Source organism: Felis catus, chromosome D3 (assembly GCF_018350175.1).
Source record: "Felis catus isolate Fca126 chromosome D3, F.catus_Fca126_mat1.0, whole genome shotgun sequence".
Classification (NCBI taxonomy): Eukaryota; Metazoa; Chordata; class Mammalia; order Carnivora; family Felidae; genus Felis; species Felis catus.
In genome coordinates, this window is record NC_058379.1 from 9,500,434 (window position 1) to 9,523,031 (window position 22,598).

The following is a 22,598-nucleotide window of genomic DNA, read 5'->3' on the forward strand; positions in this document are numbered from 1 at the left end:
TGTGTGTGTGTGTGTGTGTGTCTCTTTCTTTCTCTGCCCCTCCCCTGCTCACACTCTTTCTCTCAAAAATAAATAAACATTAAAATGCCAAAGGTAAATCTGAACAACTTTGGGAATTTTGGAAAACAGCATGATACAATTTATTAAAAACTTCATTGTAGTCACACTTTGAGATCTAACAATTCCAGTTAGAGGAATGTCTCTTTAAAAAATAATTCTAAATAGGGAAAACAGCTTTATGCAGTAATATGGTCACCACAATGTTGTTTTAATAAAAAATTGCAAACACCCAAAAGGTACAATAATCAGGAGATGATTAAACCTTGGTCTACTTGTTGCCATAACAACAATAATAGTAATAGCTGACATTTACTGAGCGTTTAGTATGTGCCAGGCACTGCAATAAATGTTTTGGATGTATTGTTAACCCAAAGCATTCTCACAACAACTCATGATATGTTACTATCATGGTCCCCATTTTATAGGTGAGAGAAGCAAGGATTAAAGAGGTTAAGCGGTATCTCCAGGGACACACAACTAGCTGTGAGTGACGGAGGTGGGCATCATACCTGGGAGGCAGTAGGATTTCACAGCCCAGCTTTAATGATTGTGCTATTAGTGTAGCCAATAATATGCCTGACACAAAAATGCCATGATAAAATTTTAACGTGATAAAAACAGAAACCACATATAGTTCTATCCTGTTTTTTTGTTTTGTTTTTTAAAGATTTTATTTTTAAGTAATCTTTACACCCAACGTGGGGCTCAAACCCACAACCCCAAGATCAAGAGTCACACACTGTACCAGCTGAGCCAGCCAGGCACCGCCTATTTTTTTTTTTTTAAGACTTGTGCACTGAAACAAAAATATTAGAAAAGAACACAACATTATTTACCATGGTCATGTTGGACTAGCATGTTTCTGTTCCTCAACTGTAAGCAACAGAAACCCACCTAGACTGACTTAAGTCTTCATTTTTAAAAAAGGAAGAGGAGTAAAATTTATTGACGTCACAATTTAAATCTTTCAGGCATAACCAGATCCAAGGGCCCATATAACGTCACCAGGACTCACTCATTTTCTCTCTCTCTTCATCTCTCCACTCTTCTTTCCTCCGTAACCTCAGTGAATGTTCCAGCATACCTCCTGAGATTTGACTCATTGGCCCAATGTGTTGTCTGGGGTCAGGAGGATGCAGTATTCAGATTGGCCAAATCTGGGTCTTGTGCCCATCCTTGGAACCAGGGTTTGCATCAGTCCCACCCAGACCATGTGGACTGACGGTGGGGGAGAGCTGTTTCCTAAAGGAAAGCCCAGGTATGTTATCAGAACTTGAAGCAAGGAAAGGACACCAGGCAGGCAAAAAGCAGGAGCCAGTTACTGGTGATAAGACTGAGTAATTATTGGGGCGCCTGGGTGGCTCAGTTGGTTGAGCGACCGACTTCGGCTCAGGTCATGATCTCGCAGTTTGTGAGTTCGAGCCCCGCATCAGGCTCTGTGCTGACAGCTCAGAGCTTGGAGCCTACTTCAAATTCTATGTCTCCCCCTCTCTCTACCCCTCCCCTGCTCACGCTCTGTGTCTCTCTGTCTCTCAATAATAAATAAACGTTAAAAAAAATTGTTTTAATAAAAAAAAAGACAGTAATTATTTTTCTATTTAAAACATGAAAAAATTTCTTCCTTAAGTGATTCATAGAATTTACCAGTAAACCCATCAGGGACTGGAGTTTTTAGGAAAAGGTTTTTTGATTATGGATTCAATTTATAAATATTGGGTTATTCGGATATTTTATTTCATCCTGTTTTAGTTTTGGTAAGTCATAATTTGCAAGGAATTTGTCCATTTGTCTAATCTATCAAATTTATTGTTCATGATATTCTTTTATTATCCTTTTAATGTAGTGATTTTCCCTCTTTTTCATGATATTGAGTGATAATTTGTTCTTTCTCTCATTAGTCTATTTAGGGCTTTATCAACTGTTTTCAAAGAAGAGTGTTTCACTTCATTAAATCTTTCTGTTTTCTGTCTCATTTATTTCTGTTCTATCTTTATTCCTTTCCATCTACTTACTCTGGGCTTATTTTTTCCTTTATAGTGTAACTGATTTAAAGTCTTTTTACAAGTATTTAAAGTTACACGTTACTTTCTAAGCACTTCTGTATCTCACAAATTTTGACATGTTGTATTTTTTATTGTTACTACAGTTTAAAATATTTTCTAATTTCCCTCGTAATATCTTGTTTGACCCATGGCTTATATGAAAGTGTGTTCTTTAATTTGCAAATATTTGAGCTTTTTAAAAAAATGTTTTATTTATTTAAGTAATCTACACCTCACATGGGGCTCAAACTCACAACCCTGAGATCAAGAGCTGCATGATCTTCCGATCAAGCCGGCCAGGCACCCCTCAAATATTTGAGCTTTTTCTACATGTCATAAATTAATGATTTTTAGTTTAATACCATTGAGATCTTAGAAATACTGTTTAAGATTTCCGTTACTTAATCGTATGAACCAGCATATGATTTATCTTGGTGAACGTACTGTGTGTCCTTCAAAAGAATGTGTATCCTGCCCTTGTTGAGTATTGGGGGAATGGCCATCAGGTCAAGTCGTCGGTAGTATCACTTGGAACTTTGTCTTACTGCTTTTTGTTCTAGTTCCATCAGTTACTGATAAAGGGGTACTATAGCCTCAACTATGATTGTGGATTTGTCCGTTTCTCTCTGTAATTCTGATCGTTTTTCTTTCATTTTGAAGTCCTGTTATGAGGCATGTACACATTTATGATTGCAATATCTTCCTGATGGATTCTTGTATCATCTGGAAATGTCCCTCTGCTTCTGGTAGTACTCTTTGTCTTAAAGTGTCCTTTCTCTGATATTAATGTGGCTATTTCTTTAAAAAAATTTTTTTTAACATTTATTCGTTTTTGAGAGACAGAGAGAGAGAGAGAATGTGAGTGGAGGAGGGTCAGAGAGACACAGAATCAGAAGTAGGCTCCAGGCTCTGAGCTGTTAGCACAGAGCCCGACACAGGGCTCAAACCTCACAGACCATGAGATCATGACCTGAGCTGAAGTTGGCCGCCTAACCAACTGGGCCACCCAGGTGCTCCTTTCCCTATGTTTTTATATATAAAGAATGTCTCCTGTAGACAGCATGTAGCTAGGTCTTGCTTTTCTGTGCAATACAACAATCTCTGTCTCAACTGAAATGTTTAGTCTAATCAATATAATGTAACTATTGATATATTTGACTTAAGTCCATAATTTTGCTATTTGGTTTTTGTTTGTTCCATCTGTTGTTTGTTCTTCTTGCATACTTTGGGGTCAGTTGGATATTTTTTAGAATTCTGTTTTAACTCCTGTGTACACTAATTTTAATTCAGAAAAATAATTTCAAGAAAATCTCATCAATTCAGCCAGCATTTTCATTCATTTTTCTTTATTCTGGCAGGATAATGAAAGCTCTTGGAAATGCTGGGGTGCCTGTCCCCAGAGTTCTTGACCTCTGTGAAGACTCAGGGTAATGATGAGATTTATTTATTTATTTTTAAATGTTTATTTATTTATTTGGCGGGGAGGGGCAGAGAATGAGGGAGAGAGAGAATTCCAAGCAGGCTCTGCACTCACCGGGGCTCAATCTCACAAACCGTGAGATCATGACCTAAGCCAAAATCAAGAGCCAGATGCTTTAACCCACTGAGCCATCCAGGTGCTTCCAGATTGATTGATTGATTGACTGATTTGTTTTAATGTTTATTTTTGAGAGAGACAGGGAGAGAGAGCAAGTGGGGCAGAGGCAGAGAGAGAGAGAGAGGGAGACAAAGAATCTGAAGCAGGGTCCAGGCTCTGGGCTGTCAGCATAGAGCCCGATGTGGGGCTCGAACTCACAAACTGTGAGATCATGATCTGAGCTGAAGTCAGACGCTTAACCGACTGAGCCACGCAGACGCCACTGGATTTATTTATTTATTTATTTATTTATTTATTTATTTATTTATTTATTTTAAACCTTTCTTAATGTTTATTTTATTTTTGAGACAGAGAGAGACAGAGCATGAACAGGGGAGGGGCAGAGAGAGAGGGAGACACAGAATCGGAAGCAGGCTTCAGGCTCTGAGCCATCAGCCCAGAGCCCGACGCGAGGCTCGAACTCACGGACCGTGAGATCGTGACCTGAGCTGAAGTCGGACGCTTAACCGACTGAGCCACCCAGGCGCCCCTGGATTTATTTTTTATTACATATTCAAACTACAGAAGAGCAAAGCCCATCTAGTCGCTCAGATCCCAGTTTGTTAGAATGAAGACAAATAAAATGTGGATGGGAGAGAAGAAAGACTTTAGAGCATTCCCACCCCCCTACCCCCCCGCCCCGCCCCGAGAGCTCACAGATCTGTAAGTTATCCTGAAAGATGAAGAAATATTTGCTTTTGTGAGAATTGGATCCACCTAGCTTCATGTTTGTTTTTGTTAATCTTTTATTGTGGTCCTTCTAAGTTGTTTTTAAACTGCTTTGCAATAACCTTTTTGAATTTTTTTTGTCCCACCTATTTAATTATGAACATTTTGAAACATAGAAAAGTTGAAAGAAAAAGTAGCATAAAGAGTTCTCATCTAGATTAAAATGTTGCTAACATTTTGCCATATTTGCCTTCTGTATGAATATATGTATGTTTACATATGTGTATAGGTGTATGATATAAATAATTTTATATAATAGTAATTACACACTCTAATAATTTTATACATTTTATAAATATATTTCCTTTTTCTATATATATTTTTAGCTGAATCTTTTGAAGTAAGTTGCATACCCCTCCTAAAAATAAAGACATTTTCTTTCATAATCAAAGCAGCATTATTACACTTAAGATAATTAATAATTTAATAATAAATTTAAGTTCTAGCCCATAGTCACATCAGGATAAACAGTTTTAATGGTAGAATTTTCAAAACAAGTTTTTAGAACAGTCAGCTGATTTCTAGTAATGTCTAGCCTCCTCTCAATATGCTTTCCTACATTATCACTCTTAAACTCCATTCCATAGCTTCCCCAAGTGGACCTAATGGAAGAGAGGTATGCGGGCAAGGAAGTAGAGACAGGGCTGTGTGTGTGGACTGGTTTGGGGATGGGGTGCTTCTAACCTGTGCTCGTGTATGAAGGAGAAAGGAAACATCCAGTACCCTGGGCCTGAACTCCTTCCTCAGTTCTTGGAATGAACACACAGGACCGTTAGAGCAATACCATGACTAATAGCCTGCCATGTTATGAGCTGGGCCACTGAAACATCCTGTCTGTGTCCCTCCCAGGGTCATCGGTACTCCTTTCTATCTGATGGAGTACTGCCCAGGCCTCATCTACAGAGACCCCTCTCTGCCAGGCTTGGAGCCCACCCAGAGGCGGGCCATTTACACTGCCATGAACAGAGTCTTGTGCAAAATTCACAGCGTGGACCTCAACGCTACGGGCCTAGAAGACTACGCGAAACACGGTGAGCACAAGGCCATTTGTCTTTCATGCTGATAGTTTCCTCATGGTGCCCCTGGTTTTAGGATTTGTGATGTCAGGTTGTTCACGCACCTAGTGTTTGCTAAATGTGATGTGGGCTTCATAGCCTCCTGCTGGGAAATCCAGTTACATTTTAATGGAGGTGTCACTTACCTAGAATAGACATTCTATCCTTGGGTACATCCCTTCATGGACTACAGAATCTCTCTTCCCTGCAACTTTATCTTGCTAGACCATTTTAATCTTTCTTTTTTCTGATACCAGCCAGGAGTATTTAAGATACTTTTTTCTGTTTTTTACTCTTTCCCCTAAATATTCTTTTCAACAGGGATAGACTTTTAAAATGCCATTATGCCAAGGTATTTTGTTTGCAGAGTTTGTTTCTGCTTTTTTTTTTTTTTTTTTAATGTTTATTTTTGAGAGAGAGAAAGAGAACAAGCACGAGGGAGGGGCAGAGAGAGAGGGGGACAGAGGATCCGGAGCGGGTTCCTCAGTGACAGCAGAGAGTGGGGCTTGAACTCAAGAACTGTGAGATCATGACCTGAGCTGAGGTCTGACGCTTAACCCACTGAGCCACCGAAGTGCCCTCGGCTTGTTTTTTAATGTCTGAGCGTACCAGTTGCTCCTCATCCTCATTGTTATTGTCTGTTTTTGCTTTGCTTTCCCTTTTTTTTTTTTTTTTTTTTGTTTTTGAAGTCAGGTGTATTGAAGTGTAGCATTTTATGAATTTGACAGGCACACACAATTTTAAAACCACTGTCACAAATGTCTCCGTTCTTTTGCATGCACAAACTTTAGCACAAGCCAAAGAATTTCACTCTTTCTGACTTGGAAAGTACAAGAGTATTATTTGACTCTTGACCAGTATGTATTCTTGGCTGTAGTCAAAAAGAATCTCTCAGCGAAGCTGTATTTTCTTCTTTCTCTGCTTTTAGCCTAAATGTGCCTCTTTTCTGTAGGACCACATCAAAGGCTATAGTATGTGTCCAGTGTATATCAACTTCCTACCGTTTCTGCCAAAGTACCTAAAGATCCACCTCTCCACGGGCACATGATCTGAGTCCCTACTCAGATCACTCTGAGACACTTAGCTACAACAGAGCAGACCTGCTGACCTCCTAGCCCATACTGAGGGAGTTCTCCATCCCTTCCAAGTACAGCGGGCTCCGTATCATCCCCTGTGGGTTCCCCTCCACCTTGGTAGTCTCATTTGGAAATAAAAATGTGTTGTTTATCTGAAATTCAAATTTAAGTGGGTATTTTTTTTAATGTTTATTTATTTATTTTGAGAGAGCACACACCTGCATGAGTGGGGGAGCGGCAGAGGGAGTGAGAGAGAGAGAGATTGAGAATCTCAAGTAGGCTCCATGCTGTCGGTGCAGAGTCCCCGAAAGTGGGGCTCAATCCCATGAGAGCCATGAGATCATGACCTGAGCTGAAATCAAGAGTTGGCCGCTTAACCAACTGAGCCACCCAGGCACCCTGGATATCCTGTATTTTATCTGGCAGCCCTACTCACCAGTAAAAGGGCAAGTGGGCAAAGAGACAACCCATGTTGCCCATATTGATCCCTCGTTTCAAGATGTGAAAGAGCATTGGAGAAGTTGGATGCTAATTTATCAGCGACCTCGGGCAAGTCACATTATCTCCTCATAGTTTTCTCAATAGTAAAGGTTTGGTGTGAAGAAAAAAAAAAAAAAAAAGGCCTGTGCTGCCTCCCTCACAGGGCTGATCTGAAAAGCAAATGAGGTGGCAGCTGTCCCGGTGCTTTGAATGAAGATAAAGCCTTAGGCAAATGAAGTAGTGGGCAGTGTAACATCCTGTCCTAGAGCGAGAACAGCTTATGGAAGAGCCTCTCCCATGTGCTGTCTGAATGGATCCTGTGCCTTTTATTTTATTTTATTTTATTTTATTTTATTTTATTTTATTTTATTTTATTTTATTTTATTTTTAAACGTTTATTTTTGAGAGAGTGCAGGCAGGGGAGGGGCAGAGAGAGGGGGACAGAGGATCCATCCGCTCAACCAACTGAGCCACCCAGGTGCCCCCTGTGCCTTTAAAGTAGACTATTTTGACGTTTTTTCCACTGACCTCTTAGCATCAAGAGACAAAGCAGAAATCTGATGTGATTTCATGTGATCTAAGGGCCAGCATCCCAGGCCACTGGCTATGTTTTGAGTCTGAAAGCATAAAGCAGTTTCGTCATGCTTCAGGTTCACTGATCCAGCTACAGACGCACTAGATTCTCCTTTTCAAAAAAACCCTGCAATTTCTCTGGTTATGTCAGGAATCCAGCTGCTTGGCAGGGCATTGGCTATAAATAGATAGTACCATTTGTGTAAAGAGCGGTATATTTGAATTAATTTACATATTCAAATACATTTAAATATTTGCTGGCACAAGTGAATATCTCCAAAAGAATACCTAAGAAGCTGGTCACGTGGGTTGCCTTGGGGGAGGAAAAGAGCTGAATGGCTGGGCGGAGGGGTGGGAAAAAGATTACTGTTTGCCCTTTTGTCCAAGCCTTGTGAATGTGTTACCTATTCAAAAGAACACATTTAAATTTGTAAAAACACAAAAGAAAGACTGAGAGAGCACACAAACAGGATTTCTAATCAAGAGGGACTTTTGACAAAGATCCTTCAGGTGCAGTCCAATTACCACAAAGAACCTTTTCACCACCCAGGACCTGCAGGGAGCACATAATCCTCCTTCCTTATCCCAGGGGGGCGGTCTGCTTCAGGAAGGATGTTTCAGCGCTTTGGCAGGCCTGAGAGAGACCAGCGGCCAGCAGCGCCAGAGACACAGGGGCAGCTGCATCTGCTTCCCGTGAAAATGGAACGTGTGCAGCCCTGGGCTGGTGTGTGTGAGGGGCGGGAGGTCCCAAATCCACATCGGAGGTTTTCCTGAAGGGCTCCTTTCACAAAGGCTCAGCTCCTGTGAGTTTTGTATTTGACTCCTTAGCATGATAATTTTCAAACTTACAGAAACATGAAATAGTACAGTGAATAACTACACATGCCCGCTACTGATTTTAACAATGCTGAACTTTTGCCATATTCACTTTTCTCTTTCCTTCTCCCGCTTCTTCTGTTTGTCTCTCTCCCTATATATAAATATATTTAACAAAGTTGTAGAGACCCTAACACTTAACTCCTAAATACTTTATGCATTTCCTTAAAAATAAGGGCATTCTCCGATACCATTATCACATCCAAGAAAATTAAAAATTTTCCCAGAATATCTAAAACCCAATCCATATTCAGACAGACTTCATCAGTTATCCCCTTATATCTTTTATAAATGAGTCCCCCTCCCCCATCTCAGGATCTGATCAAGGAATCTAGAACAGTCCCCTCACCCCCCACCTGTTTTTTTGACACCAAGTCAGGGAGCGCTTGGGTGGCTCAGTTGGTTAAGCATCCAACTCGTAATTTTGGCTCAGGTCACGATCCCATAGTTGTGAGATCAAGCCTGGAGCTTGCTTAAGATATTCTCTCTCTCTCTCTTTCTCTCTCTCTCTCTCTCTCTCTCTCTCAAGGAAAAAAAAAAAAAAAAAGACCAAGTCAGTTGTCTTATATATTTGTCTTGATTGTTTCCTTATGGTTTACTTTACTCTATTTCCTATAATTCTGAAAACTAGAAGTTAGTTCTAAAGGCTTGATTTGTTTTGGATTAAATTCCTGTGGATTTTGATCTCCACCTCTCATGACCCAACTAGATTTTCCAAAGGGCTCATGTCTGGATGCCCCAACTGTGAGTGGACTGCACAGAAGGTGCTTGACGTCTCTATCCTTATCTTCAAACCCTTCAGCCTCTGGGGACCATTGCTCTTTCAGATGAGGGATGAGGGCTTGGCTTAGATCCAGGGACCTGACACATTTATTAATTTTTAGTTATATTAATAGTGACAATTAATAATGATCAATTGACAATAACCGGGACAATGATGCCACCATTCATGGAGCAGCCTTCTGTGCAGCTAAGTATCTGGCATGTTCTGTATGGATTTCTGTTAGCCTTCACAACAGTCTTGTGGAATTTAGGTGTCAATATATTCCTATAGAAGAAGCAAATGAGGCTCAGAGAAGTTAAATCAATTGAAGACCTTGACTGTGAGCTGAGTTGACTCCAGAACTCCTTCCAGTGTCCTGGTCCCAGATAGAACTTGCAAGTTCCTCAACTTTGGTATCTCTTGGGTTTCTTAGCAAACAACTGAATAATGATAGCAAATACTCATGTAGTAGTATTACATGCCAGGAACATTTCCAGGGGCCTTTACACATTTTATCCTCCCAACAACTCTCTGAGGAACATCTCACTGACGAGGAAAAACTGAGGCACAGAGAGGTTAAGTCACCTGTCTGAGATCAGAAAGATAGAGAATGGCAGAGCTGGGAACCATACCGAGGCAGCCCAGGCCCAGACTCCATGCTCTTAGCCAACCACTGTTGTTTAGCCAACAAGGGATTTTTTAAAGGCTGTTAGGAAGCTTGTAGGATGTCTGAGAGGGCCAGGGATCAGGCTTGCAGGCCATGTGGCTGGAAACAGTACCCAGATCACACTGAAATCCAGCCACGGCGGCAGGAGCATCACATGAGAAACTCCTAGGTCATCAGAAGGTGATACCACATGGCACAAAAACAGACACTCAGATCAATGGAACAGAATAGAGAACCCAGAAATGGACCCACAAACGTATGGCCAACTAATCTCTGACAAGGCAGGAAAGAATATCCAATGGAAAAAAGACAGTCTCTTCAGCAAGTGGTGCTGGGAAAACTGGACAGCAGAAGAATGAACCTGGGCCACTTTCTTACACCATACACAAAAATAAACTCACAATGGATGAAAGACTTCAACGTAAGACAGGAAGCCATCAAAATCCTTGAGGAGAAAGCAGGCAAAAATCTCTTTAACCTCAGCTGCAGCAACTTCTTACTCAACACGTCTCCAGAGGCAACGGAAACAAAAACAAAAATGAACTATTGGGACTTCATCAAAATAAAAAGCTTCTGCACAGCGAAGGAAACAATCAGCAAAACTAAAAGGCAACTAATGGAATGGGAGGAGATATATCAGATAAGGGGTTAGGATCTAAAATCTATAGAGAACTTATCAAACTCAACACCAAAAAAACAAGTAAACCAGTGAAGAAATGGGCAAAAGACATGAATGGACACTTCTCCAAAGAAGACATCCAGATGACCAACCGACACATGAAAAAATGCTCAACATCACTCATCATCAGGGAAATACACATCAAAACCACACTGAGATACCACCTCACACCTGTCAGAATGGCTGACATTAACAACTCAGGCAATGACAGATGTTGGCGAGGATGCGGAGAAAAAGGTTCTGTTTTGCACTGCTGGTGGGAATGCAAACTGGTGCGGTCACTCCAGAAAATAATATGGAGGTTCCTCAAAAAGTTAAAAATAGAACTATCCTATGACCCAGCAATTGCACTACTAGGTATTTATCCAAGGAATACAGGTGGGCTGTTTCAAAGGGACACATGCACCCCAATGTTTATAGCGGCTCTATTGACAATAGCCAAAGTATGGAAAGAGCCCAAATGTCCATTGATAGATAAATGGATAAAGAAGATGTGCTGTGTGTATGTATATATATATATATATATATATATATATATATATATATATATATGATGCAGTATTACTCGGCAATCAAAAAGAATGAAATCTTGCCATTTGCAACTGTGTGGATGGAACTGGAGGGTATTATGCTAAGTGAAATTAGCCAGTCAGAGAAAGACAAATATCATATGACTTCACTCATTGGAGGACTTTAAGAGACAAAACAGATGAACATAAGGGAAGGGAAGCAAACATAATATAAAAACAGGGAAGGAGACAAAACATAAGAGACTCTTAAACATAGAGAACAAACAGAGGGGGAGGAGGGGTTGCTGGAGGGGTTGTGAGAGGGGGGATGGGCTAACTGGGTAAGGGGCTTAAGGGATCTACTCCTGAAATCATTGTTGCACCATATGCTCACTAACTTGGATGTAAATTATTAAAAAAAAAAAAAAAAGTAAAGATAAAATAATAAAAGAAAATAAAATTAAAAAAAAAGAAGATGATACCACAGAGCCTTAACAAGGCTTTCACTGTTTTGGTTACCTTCTGGAACTTTTGGAGGATGTTAGAGTGGCATGCCACGTTCTCATTCTCTTTCCCTCAGGGGACTATATTTCACATCAGGTGCAAACCTGGATTAAGCACTATCGAGCCTCAGAAACCAGCAGCATCCCGGCGATGGAGAGGCTCATCCAATGGCTGCCGCACCATCTTCCCAGGCAACAGAAGACCACACTGGTGCATGGGGACTTCAGGTAGGCATGGCTGTGAGGAGGAGTGAATACCTAGACGTGGAAAATGATGGGCAGGGCCCTTGAAGCGGAAATCAAACAGCTAGTCCGAACCCAATTTACAGTTGAGAATTACTTCTTCACAGAGGATCTCCTTGTGCGTGCCCTTTTAAGGCATGGTTTCTCCACCTTGGCCTCTTGACATTTGGGGCCAGAAAATTCGTTATGATGGGGGGCTGTCCTGTGCAACAGCGGGAGTTATTACAGCCCCTAGGTTTGAAAGTGCAAGTGTGTGCTCCAGTTATTACGGCTGCATAAAAGACTCCTCCCAAACCGCATGGCTGTAAACAACGATGGCAGTTATTTTGCTCACGAAATCTGCTGTCTGGGGACAGGATAGCTGGTTTCAACTGGGGAGGCCGTCAGGCTGGGGGCTGGACTCCCCTGAAGGCTCACTCACATGCCTGGCACTGGGGCAGAGAAGACTGAGCTGGGCTCCCTGGGCCTCTCTTTGGTCTCCCACGTGGTCCCTCCAGCATAGCAGCTTCTGGGCAGCTGGACTCCTTACCTAAGTGGCTCAGGGCTGCAAACGTGTGTGTTCCAAGAGAGAGGGCTGACTGGGAGGGAGCTGGTCACCTTTTCTGAGCTGGGCTCTAGAGTCTCTTAGCATCACTTCCACCTGCATTATATTTGTCAGAAGCCAGTTGCCTCAAGCAGCAAAGAATTAGACTCTTCCTTTTGTGTAAGAAGTGTCAGAATGTACAGACCTGTTTTAAATCCATCAGAGGGAAGGAGGAAGTACGAGAACCCAGAGAGGTCACTCTGTGGAGAGGGCTCCTGGACCACAGCTCTTATGGCCCTTGGGAGAGGAATATAGCGTCCCTCACCTATCTGCCTCCTTCTCGTCTCCTGCTGATGTCCTCATTGGCTGAGCCCACCTGAGCCATAGGGCAAGGGAGCCAGTGGACGTGGGCACTGAGGGGTTCATAGGGTGGGGAGTGCATTTGCAGGGGCAAATGGAAGACACCCAGCACAGAACACACCCCTAGCACTCAGTTTCCTTAGAGCTGTCTTTCCATTCCTTTTGTGGCTTATTCAGGCTGGACAACCTGCTGTTCCATCCAGAAAAGGCCGAGGTGCTTGCCGTCCTTGACTGGGAACTCTCTACCTTAGGCGACCCCCTTGTGGACGTGGCCTCCAGCTGCCTGGCTCACTACTTGCCATCCAGTTTTCCCGGGTCCCTGCTGCGAGGTAGGAACAGCTGAAGGAGAAGAGGGAACAGGGCAGCTCCATTCTCAAAGCACCTGAGGCACAGAAGTAACCGTGATCGGTTGGTGCATGAAATTGAGGTCCTGGTGGTTTGGCTGGAAAATGCATTCCTGCCAGTGGAGGGAAATATGTGTAGATGTATTTTAGGCGAGAAGGATGTGTGCATAGGCCCCTCCTATGTTTTTACTCAACTAATTTCTATCTAATTTTCTAAATAAAAAATACAGATTTATTTTAAAATGTTAGAGCCAACGCAATAGCCAAAGTATGGAAAGAGCCCAAATGTCCATCGATGGAGGAATGGATAAAGAAGATGTGGTATATCTATACAATGGAGTATTACTCGGCAATCAAAAAGAATGAACTGTTGCATTTGCAACTATGTGGATAGAACTGGAGGCTATTATGCTAAGTGAAATTAGTCAGTCAGAGAAAGACAAAAATCACATGACTTCACTCATATGAGGACTTTAAGAGACAAAACAGATGAACATAAGGGAAGGGAAACAAAAATCATATAAAAACAGGGAGGGGGACAAAACAGAAGAGACTCTTAAATATAGAGAACAAACTGAGGGTTACTGGAGGGGCTGTGGGAGGGGGGATGGGCTAAATGGGGAAGGGGCACTAAGGAATCTACTCCTGAAATCATTGTTGCACTATATACTAACTAATTTGGATGTCAATTTAAAAAAATAAAAAATTAAAATAAAATGTTAGAGCCAACAAATAACAAAAGGAAAAGTTAAAATCATCAATAGTCCCAGAGATGAGCACTGCCAACATTTTCATCTTTTGGTGTGTGTACATACATTTGTTTAAATGAAAATGTGATTATATGATTTTATGGCCTGTTTTTTTTTTTCACTTAATTACATGTTTTTATGCCATTAAGTATTTCTTCTACAGCATCATTTTTAATGATGAAATAGGATTTTTTTGAATAGAATTAATTTAATCAAGACATTTGACAAATGTCTTAAGACAAATATCTCAGTATCTCATTTGGATATTTAATTTTGTTTTCAATTTTTCTTTTATACTACCTCCCCCCAACCCTCACGAAAAAAGGCAGTGAACATCTTTGTAGGAGGATCTTTGCCTATATTATAAGGTATACTCTGAACAAAGTCCCAGGAACAAAATAAATTACATGCTTCTAAGCCATGAAAATGTTACCAGTGAAGGAAATCAGTACACATTTCTGATTTGTTGTAATTATTTTTTTCAAAATTTGGCAGGATCTTTCTTTCAATACCATTTTTTATCAAATGGCAGATGGAAAATCATATGCATCCACCCTGAACTGTGGCCCAGGTGGAAGTGGAGGCCCCTCATTCCCTCCACTACTGCCAATTTAGTCTGAAACTTTTAAGGGCCAATTTGTGAATAGCTTCGTGCCAGGATCCCAGCCATGTGGGGGGGGAAGAGCTGTTGAAATAAGGAGCTGACCCTGTGAATTAGTTGTAAAACTCGTTTCCAAGGCAGGAAGTGACTTTCATAATTCAGATACCTGTGGCCACAAGGGAGTGTGTGGTCACTGCCCAGACATGTCTCTGTCTGTCGCCTCAGGTTTCAGTGACTGTGATTTCACTCAGCTGGGAATCCCTACCGCAGAGGAGTATTTCAGGATGTACTGTCTTCACTCGGGGATCCCTCCTACTGAGAACTGGAACTTCTACATGGCCTTCTGCTTTTTCCGCATGGCCTCGATCCTGCAGGGAGTCTACAAGCGCTCGCTCACAGGTAACGGGTGGCTCAGGAGAGCCTGCCTGAGCGTCTGAGTCCCAACCACTCAGCTTCTCCCCCTAGAAACCCTCCTGTGACCAATTTGGCCAGAATTCTACAATATTCAGTTAACTCAACCATCTGTCATTAATAGCATATACATATATATGTATTCTTAAATTTTTTTTAACGTTTATTTATTTTTGAGAGAGACAGAGTGCAAGCAGGGGAGGGGCAGAGAGAGAGAGAGAGGGAGACAGAATCCGAAGCAGGCTGCAGGCTCTGAGCTGTCAGCACAGAGCTGGACACGGCGCTCGAGCTCACGGACCACAATATCATGACCAGAGCTGAAGTTGAATGCTTAACCGACCGAGCCACCCAGGCGCCCCTATATGTATTCTTTAAAATATTTAAACTTAAAAAAAATTTTTTTAATGTTTATTTTGAGAGAGAGAGTGTGCACATGTGCAGGCGCGAGGGGCAGAGGTGGAGAGAGAGAAAGAGAGACAGAGAGACAGAGACAGAAAATCCCAAGCAGGCCCCACACTGCCAGCACACAGCCCAATGTGGGGCTCCAACTCACGAACCGTGAGGCCATGACCTGAGCCAAAATCAAGAATCGGATGCTTAACCAACTGAGCCACACCCAGGCGCCCCAAACTTTAAAAAATTATTAACATAACATACAATTTTTTAAGAAAAAACTTACATGATAAGAATTCAGTCATAATACAAAATTATTTTCCTTTTTTCTCAGTACCGTTTCTTAAACATAAACGCCACCCTTAAAAGTTTCATGGGTCCCCCAATTTGTTCTGTGTATCTATCTTCTCTCTTTGTCCAAGTTTCATAAAAATGTGATCATCCTACATGTATTTTTAGTACCTTCATTTTTAATTTTTTATGCTTAAGAATTCCTATGAAATATTTATATGTGTGTATATGTAGGATATGATATGTGTGTATATATAGCATATATACATATATATAATTATTATAGGTATATACTTTACAACAACATAAGGTACATTCCTTGCTTTTATTTTCACTTATTTTAATTTTCACAATATTTCATAGAGACCTTCCCATATGAATATGTACAGATATACATCATTGTTTTTGATTTCTATAGTATGTCCCATTGTATGGATGTAGTGTAATTTATTTAACCCATTCTCTTATCAATATATCTTTGGATTATTTGCACATTTTAGCAAACACAGATAGTGGTTGGTGAACACCCTCTTCTGCACATGCGTGAATAAACCCAAAGGATAAATTCCCAGAATTAGAATTGCTAAGTTAAAGTATGTGCATTTTAATTTTTTGTACATGTTGCCAAATCCCAGTAAGAGGATTGCTGAAGGAAGAAAAAAGATTATGTGTCTTCTTTGATGGTGCTCTTACATACATGGGAAAATGCTTTACTGAACTAGCTTGGAGTTCTAGATTATATCTTGTGTGTCTGAGCTTCTGGGAAGAAAAGTTCATCATTGCTACTCAGAACTGACGGTTGAATTGAATGCGTATATAAATGTACCATCTATCTATCTATCTATCTATCTATCTATCTATCTATCTATCTATGTAAACACTCTAGTATTAATTTTAGATCTTGCGGGATAGTAAATGAAATCATCTATATCCTAAATTATTTAAGATGATAGAAAAGCAGGTTATAGTTTGTTTCCTATGTAGAAAGGAACAGCAGAAAGCAGACAGAACCCGCCCAAAAGTCCTAGAAATAGTGACTAACCCAGTAGCATTCTGTACTCCCAGTTTTCGCCATGTCATCATCTCTAAATTCCATTCCCACCGGAAGGAGCCAGGACCGTGTTCAGGTCTAGGGCAGGCAATCTACAGATGAACCTGGAACACCTTGTCATATAGTAGGCTGTTGAAGACTACTCGGGTCATATCTAAAGGACTCAGGAGCCAGCTCTCATGGGCTCCTAGTTGCTAATGACAGGACACTTTGAGCACCAGTAAGGATGAACTGAAATGGATGGGGAACACATCAAGTATATTTAAATCCATGAGTAAAGAGTGACACTAAACCAGAGTCAAAGTCTCACTCACAAATTATGTGTCAGGCTAACAAAATAACTGAGGGAAAGTTTCTCTCTAGGGAAGTAGCTCAGACAGAATGACAGAATTAACGTATCACCAGTTTTCCACCCCTCTACATTAATGGGTCCAGAAAATAAGTATCCATGGTGCTAATGTCAGCAAGAGAGAAACAGCCAGACATTACATACCTCCTGATGCTTCCCCAAAAGTCAGACCTGGATCTGACCGAGCTGTAGTGCTAACTACCAGCTTACAGGAAACAGAGGGTCAGAGGAGCACGTTCAACATCAGCACTGAGGCACAGCCACTCGCAACATCCAGATTTGGGGACACTTCAGTTTCTTCAACAAATGAATGTCAGGGGGGAAAAGAAAAGACAAAAAGGGAACCTATAGATTGAAAGGGACTTAAAAGGCACATCAGCCAGTTACAGTGTTTGGATCTTATTTAGATCCCTATTTGAAAAAACAAATTATAAAAAAAATTTATGCGATAGTCAGTGAAATTTGAATTCTGACTGGATAGTTAGTGATATTGGAGTCATAGTTAACTTATTTTATTTTTATTTTTTTATTTGAGAGAAGAGAACACACATGTTCCCTGTGGGGGGAGAGGAGCAGAGGTGGAGAGAGAATCTTTTTTTTTAAGTGTGTTTTTTTTTCACGTTTATTTATTATTAAGAGACAGAGAGAGCACGAGCAGGGCAGGGGCAGAGAGAGGGGGAGACACAGAATCCGAAGCAGGGTCCAGGCTCTGAGCTGTCAGCACAGAGCCCAACACGGGGCTCTAGCTCACAAACTGTGAGATCGTGACCTGAGCCAAAGTCAGTTGCCTAACCACTTTGCCTAACCACACCCAGGCGCCCCAAGTGTGTTTATTTTTGAGAGAGAGTGTACACGTGTGCACATGCGTGCGGGGGAGGAGTGAGGGAGAGAGAGAGAGAGAGAGAGAGAGAGAGAGAGAGACAATCCCAAGCAGACTCCACACTCAGCAAGAGCTTGATACAGGGCTCGATCCCATGACCCTGGGATCATGACCTGAGCTCAAATCAAGAGTTGGACACTCAACTGGCTGAGCATCCCAGTTAACTGTTTTTTAAGAGTGATGATGGTACTGTGTGCTTTTAAGTGCTATTAGACATAAATGAAATATTTACAGATGGCATGATCTAATGTTTGGGATTTACTTCAGAAAAATCTAAGGCAGTGAGGATGGGGACGACAGAGAATGAAACAAGATTGGCCATACTTTGATGATTGTTTAAGCTGAGTGGTAGACACTTCCAGATTCCTTAAACCCTTCACTCTGTTTTTATATATCTTTGAAAGTTTCCAAAATTAAGACAAAAGTCAAGTAGAGAGAAACCCAGCAGTGGGTTTGCTAGTACAACGGGAACATCTTAGCTTCCAGGTCATCGACATCCTAAGCTTGGCGGCCACCTGTCGTCCTCAGCCAGGTCCCCGTATTCTAATGAGAAAGGCAGTTGGAGTAGGGGAATTGATCGTTCATTCACAAGGATATGCACCTCTGCCAAGCCAGGTACTAGGAACTAGCAGTACAAAGTCGTGAGCAAAACAATGTTCAGAGAAAAATCGGCACCCAGATGACTTCTAGTTTCACCCGCCCTGATCTGATGATAGGGGTCTCAATAAGCAGGAATTCTCGAAAGCCGTACTTTTGCCTCCTCCAGAGAGCATTAGCTCTGACCAACCGTTTCCCAATTTTTGTTAGGGCTTCGCAATGAAAGCTAACCAGAAATATTTAATCAAGCAGAAGGGCTGTTGGGTCCATCAGGTGACGAACAGGCCTGACTGCCTGTAGACATTTTCTAGACGACTACTGTGTTCTCACTGGATCCTGTTCCAGTGCCTGGGGATAAGCTGAGTGGACTCGGAATGATCTCTTCTGGAGTCTCGACACCTGTAAACCCCATTGGTATTGCCGCCAGTGGGCCTAACAGGAAGCCATTTGACAGTTTCCAAGGTCCTGTGTGCCACTGGCTTGGCTTCACGCTTCCCTCGGCTCGGAGGTAAAACACTCCACACACAGGAATACACATGTGCTGTCCTTACACGACTGCGTTCCTCCGATCCTCTTGGCGCTCCTTCCCCTCCCACCCGGGAAGCCAGCCAGACACACAGAGGAAGTGACGTAGTTTTCTCACATAAAACCGGGAATCCGTTTTTTGAAGAATAGTGTAATAATGTTACACGAGGGGAAGAAGAAACCCGGCTCTACGAATGCAAATATTATTTCTGTCTAAAAGCATTTTCCTGTTTGAAGAAGGGAGGAACTTGGTATTGCCCTGGAAGGTGGGGTTTGGAGAAGGAGCATTTGTTTCAGAGGCATTCTCGGTGGTGTTAGCTCATCACTGGGTGGGGAAGGGGAGAACCATGCCCAGAGCCGGGGGCGGGGGCCTCTGATTTATAGTCGGCATGTGGGTGCTGACATTTAGGTTTCCGGTAGACGGCTGCTGAAATTCTAGAATGGAAGAAGTGCTTGTGACCACAGCTTAGGAGGCTGCAGTCTCCTCTGCTGAGACGACATGTGGGAAAATACACAGAAGTAATGATAGCTTTAAGTCAGCCCAGGCTCTTGTCGGCGACTTTCCAAGAGACAGAGCAGCACTCTGAGAGGGAGATCGACTTAAGGAGAGGAAAATGAAGAGAGCGCTTCGGATTCTCTGCTAGGAAAAGGAAGTCATTATGAAGAGCAGTGAGTTCAAGGGGGGGGTGGGGATCTTGCTTGCACGTGGCATGTGCAGTCAGAGTAACGGGCTGGGGAGATGCAGCCCCTCGTGAGAGAGTGCGCATCTGCCCTCACCGCCCTCACGGTGACTCAGGGAAGGGGGCTGTCTGGTTCCCGACTGCCCCCCGCCCCGCCCCCCCAGGGCCTGGGTCCATGACCGCCCCCGGAAGGTGCTGAGTAAAGACTTGTCTGGTGGCCTGCCTTCTCTGCTCTGTAGCACATGGATTTGGCTCCTGACCTGTAAGAACAGCATAATATCTTTAACACCAAAGCTTCGTGAAAATGGCTCTTTGGGGAAATTGGCTGTAGCAGGGACCAGAAGAAAAATAGGCCTCTGCAAAGATCCATTTATCGATACAAAGAGAATGAGGAAAACACAGTCTTTTTAGAATACGGAAATGCTAAAAATAATCTAGGAGGGTTGGCTGTGAAGAAGCTCACTATAAGGAGACAATATACACGCTTCATGCGGGGATCTCGGATGCAGTTCACTGAATGCAAGAAGCCACAGTGAAAAGACTGCACGCCCTATGATGTGTATATTTACGTGACATTCCGGAAAAAGCCAACTAGGGAAACAGAGATTTAAAAGGGGGTGGGGCGCCTGGGTGGCTCAGTCGGTTAAGTGTCTGTCTCTTGATTTTGGCTCAGGTCATGATCCCAGGGTCATGAGATCGAGCCCCTTGTCAGGCTCTGCCCTGCACGTGGAGCCTACTTAAGATTCTCTCTCCTTCTTTCTCTGCCTCTCTCTCTCTCTCTCTCTCGCTCTCGCTCTCTCTCTCTCTCTCTAAAAGAAACAGAGATCAGGGGCGCCTGGGTGGCGCAGTCGGTTGAGCGTCTGACTTCAGCCAGGTCATGATCTCGCGGTCTGTGAGTTCGAGCCCTGCGTCAGGCTCTGGGCTGACGGCTCAGAGCCTGGAGCCTGTTTCCGATTCTGTGTCTCCCTCTCTCTCTGCCCCTCCCCCGTTCATGCTCTGTCTCTCTCTGTCCCAAAAATAAAAAAAAACGTTGAGAAAAAAAAAATTGGGGGATGATGGACATATTTTGTATCTTGATGGCAGTGCTGGTTACCTGACTAAACTCACAGAACTATACACTTTTATAAAGAGGGTGTATATACACCGTACTTCAATTTAAAAAATTTTTTACTTTTTAAAAAAGTCTTGATGCATGTATTAAAAAAAAAAAGAAAGCAGTGAGTGCATAAGTGGAGTGAGTTCTGCAGGGCTGACACTGGCGTTCATCTGCACAGAGTGGTGTCCAGAGATCTGTCGTTAACCTGGTCCCTGGGGACGGTTGTTACTGGTTTTGCAGCAAGAGCAGTCGGTCTAAGATAATGCAGGGCTTTCGATAGCCCCCTGGCGACAGCACAAGTGACTGGGGGTGTCCCTGGCTTCATTTAGTGCCTTGACAGAAAGAAGAAGTAAAGAGCAGGGAGCAGTCCAGATGAGCCTGACTCCTGGCTCCGAGCCCACTGCTGTCAGCTTGTCTCCGCTTCCTAAGACCCAGATTCTTTCTGTAAAGTGGGGATTAAAAGCATCATAGTGCTTCGGGAATTCGATGAGCTATAATAATCCACGCAGAGCGCTTAGCACTGTGTTTGGTATATGGCCAAGTGCTCAGCAAATGGTAGTGGCTGCTGACGGCATTCTTATTAAGGGTTGTTTGGGAGTAATCACTGTTTTTCTTTGCTTCTGCTTAGGGCAAGCAAGCTTTGTGGACACCGAACAAAGTGGAAAACTGCCTGAATTTATGTCTAACCTGGCATGGGATTTTGCCATCAAAGAAGGGTTCCGGGTTTTCAAAGAGATGCCAGCCACGAAACCGTCAATGAGGTCCTATCACGCTCAGGCTGGTCACAGTCCCTGCCGAGCACCTCAGGCGTGAGCAGTTATATCCCCTTTACAGAATCTTCCCCGGCTCATGCCTCAAAGGGAACTCTGGTTCTCTCTCCAGAGGGCCTTTCCCCACCAGTCAGGGAGCTGTATCAGTGACTAAAGCCATGACGTGTACCCCGCTGAGTCAGAGCTTATGGAGTCACCAAGCCTCAGCAGAGGGATGGACCGCTTCCCTGCTGATTGAATATCTCAATGGAAAGCAGCGTATTGAGAGTTGGTAAGATGTCATTAACATGGTGGAACCCCAGCTCATTGACCAGACACGTCTGTTCCCCTCCTAAGCAGTGAAGAGGCAAGAGGGCTGTAATGAATTATCTTTGTTTTTCATCATCATCAGGAAAAGCTAACTCTAGATTACTCGGTTTCCACTTCATTGCTTTCTCTGTGTGACCGTGTCATGGCCAGATACCTCAGCCCAGGCACAGGAACACCAGGTCTGTGGTTCATGCCCCCAGGACAGGCGGGCTTATTTTGTGCATATGTGAATTATGTAAATTTGAAACACGGTGATATAAAATACATCAGTTAATAAAGCCTCTTATTTTTAAAAGGTTTAATTACTTATTTTCAGAGAGAGAGAGAGAGAGAGAGAAACTTTGCACATACAGGGGAGGGCAAAGAGAGGGAGAGAGAATCCCAAGAGTCTCCACGCTCTCAGTGCAGAGCCTGACGTGGGGCTCAGTCCCATGAATTGTGAGATCATGACCTGAGCTGAAACCAAGAGTCAGATGCTCAACTGCCTGAGTCACCCAGGTGCCCCAATAAAGTCTCTTTAAAGAACCCATAATGTCAAAAGTAAAGGGCTAAAGTCAACTGTAAACTGTGTTTCAGCCATTGAACAGAGTGACACTACTTTAGCTGATAATGGAAATACCTGCTTGTTCTTTGTCAGGGTGAGTCTTGGCTTGTGTTAGTTTTTAAGTTATTTGAGATCTTCAGGAGCACACATTTTGCAGCCATCATCTTTTTTTTCTTTTAATTTGTGTTTAACGTTTATTTTTGGAGAGAGAGACAGAGACAGAATGCATTTCCT

General features: G+C 42.6%; 1 protein-coding gene across 1 annotated transcript in view; it reads left to right on the forward strand.

Annotated features, from left to right (window-relative positions):
- The window catches only part of ACAD10 (acyl-CoA dehydrogenase family member 10), a 41,600-nt gene extending 19,485 nt beyond the window's left edge, over positions 1 to 22,115 (forward strand). The window contains 7 exon segments of the mRNA XM_045041131.1: positions 3,461 to 3,529; positions 5,317 to 5,498; positions 11,726 to 11,876; positions 12,952 to 13,103; positions 14,694 to 14,867; positions 21,370 to 21,519; positions 21,522 to 22,115. Of these exon segments, the coding sequence (XP_044897066.1) occupies positions 3,461 to 3,529; positions 5,317 to 5,498; positions 11,726 to 11,876; positions 12,952 to 13,103; positions 14,694 to 14,867; positions 21,370 to 21,519; positions 21,522 to 21,661 (1,018 nt within the window). The 3' untranslated portion in view covers positions 21,662 to 22,115.
- Positions 22,116 to 22,598: the final 483 nt, after the last annotated feature.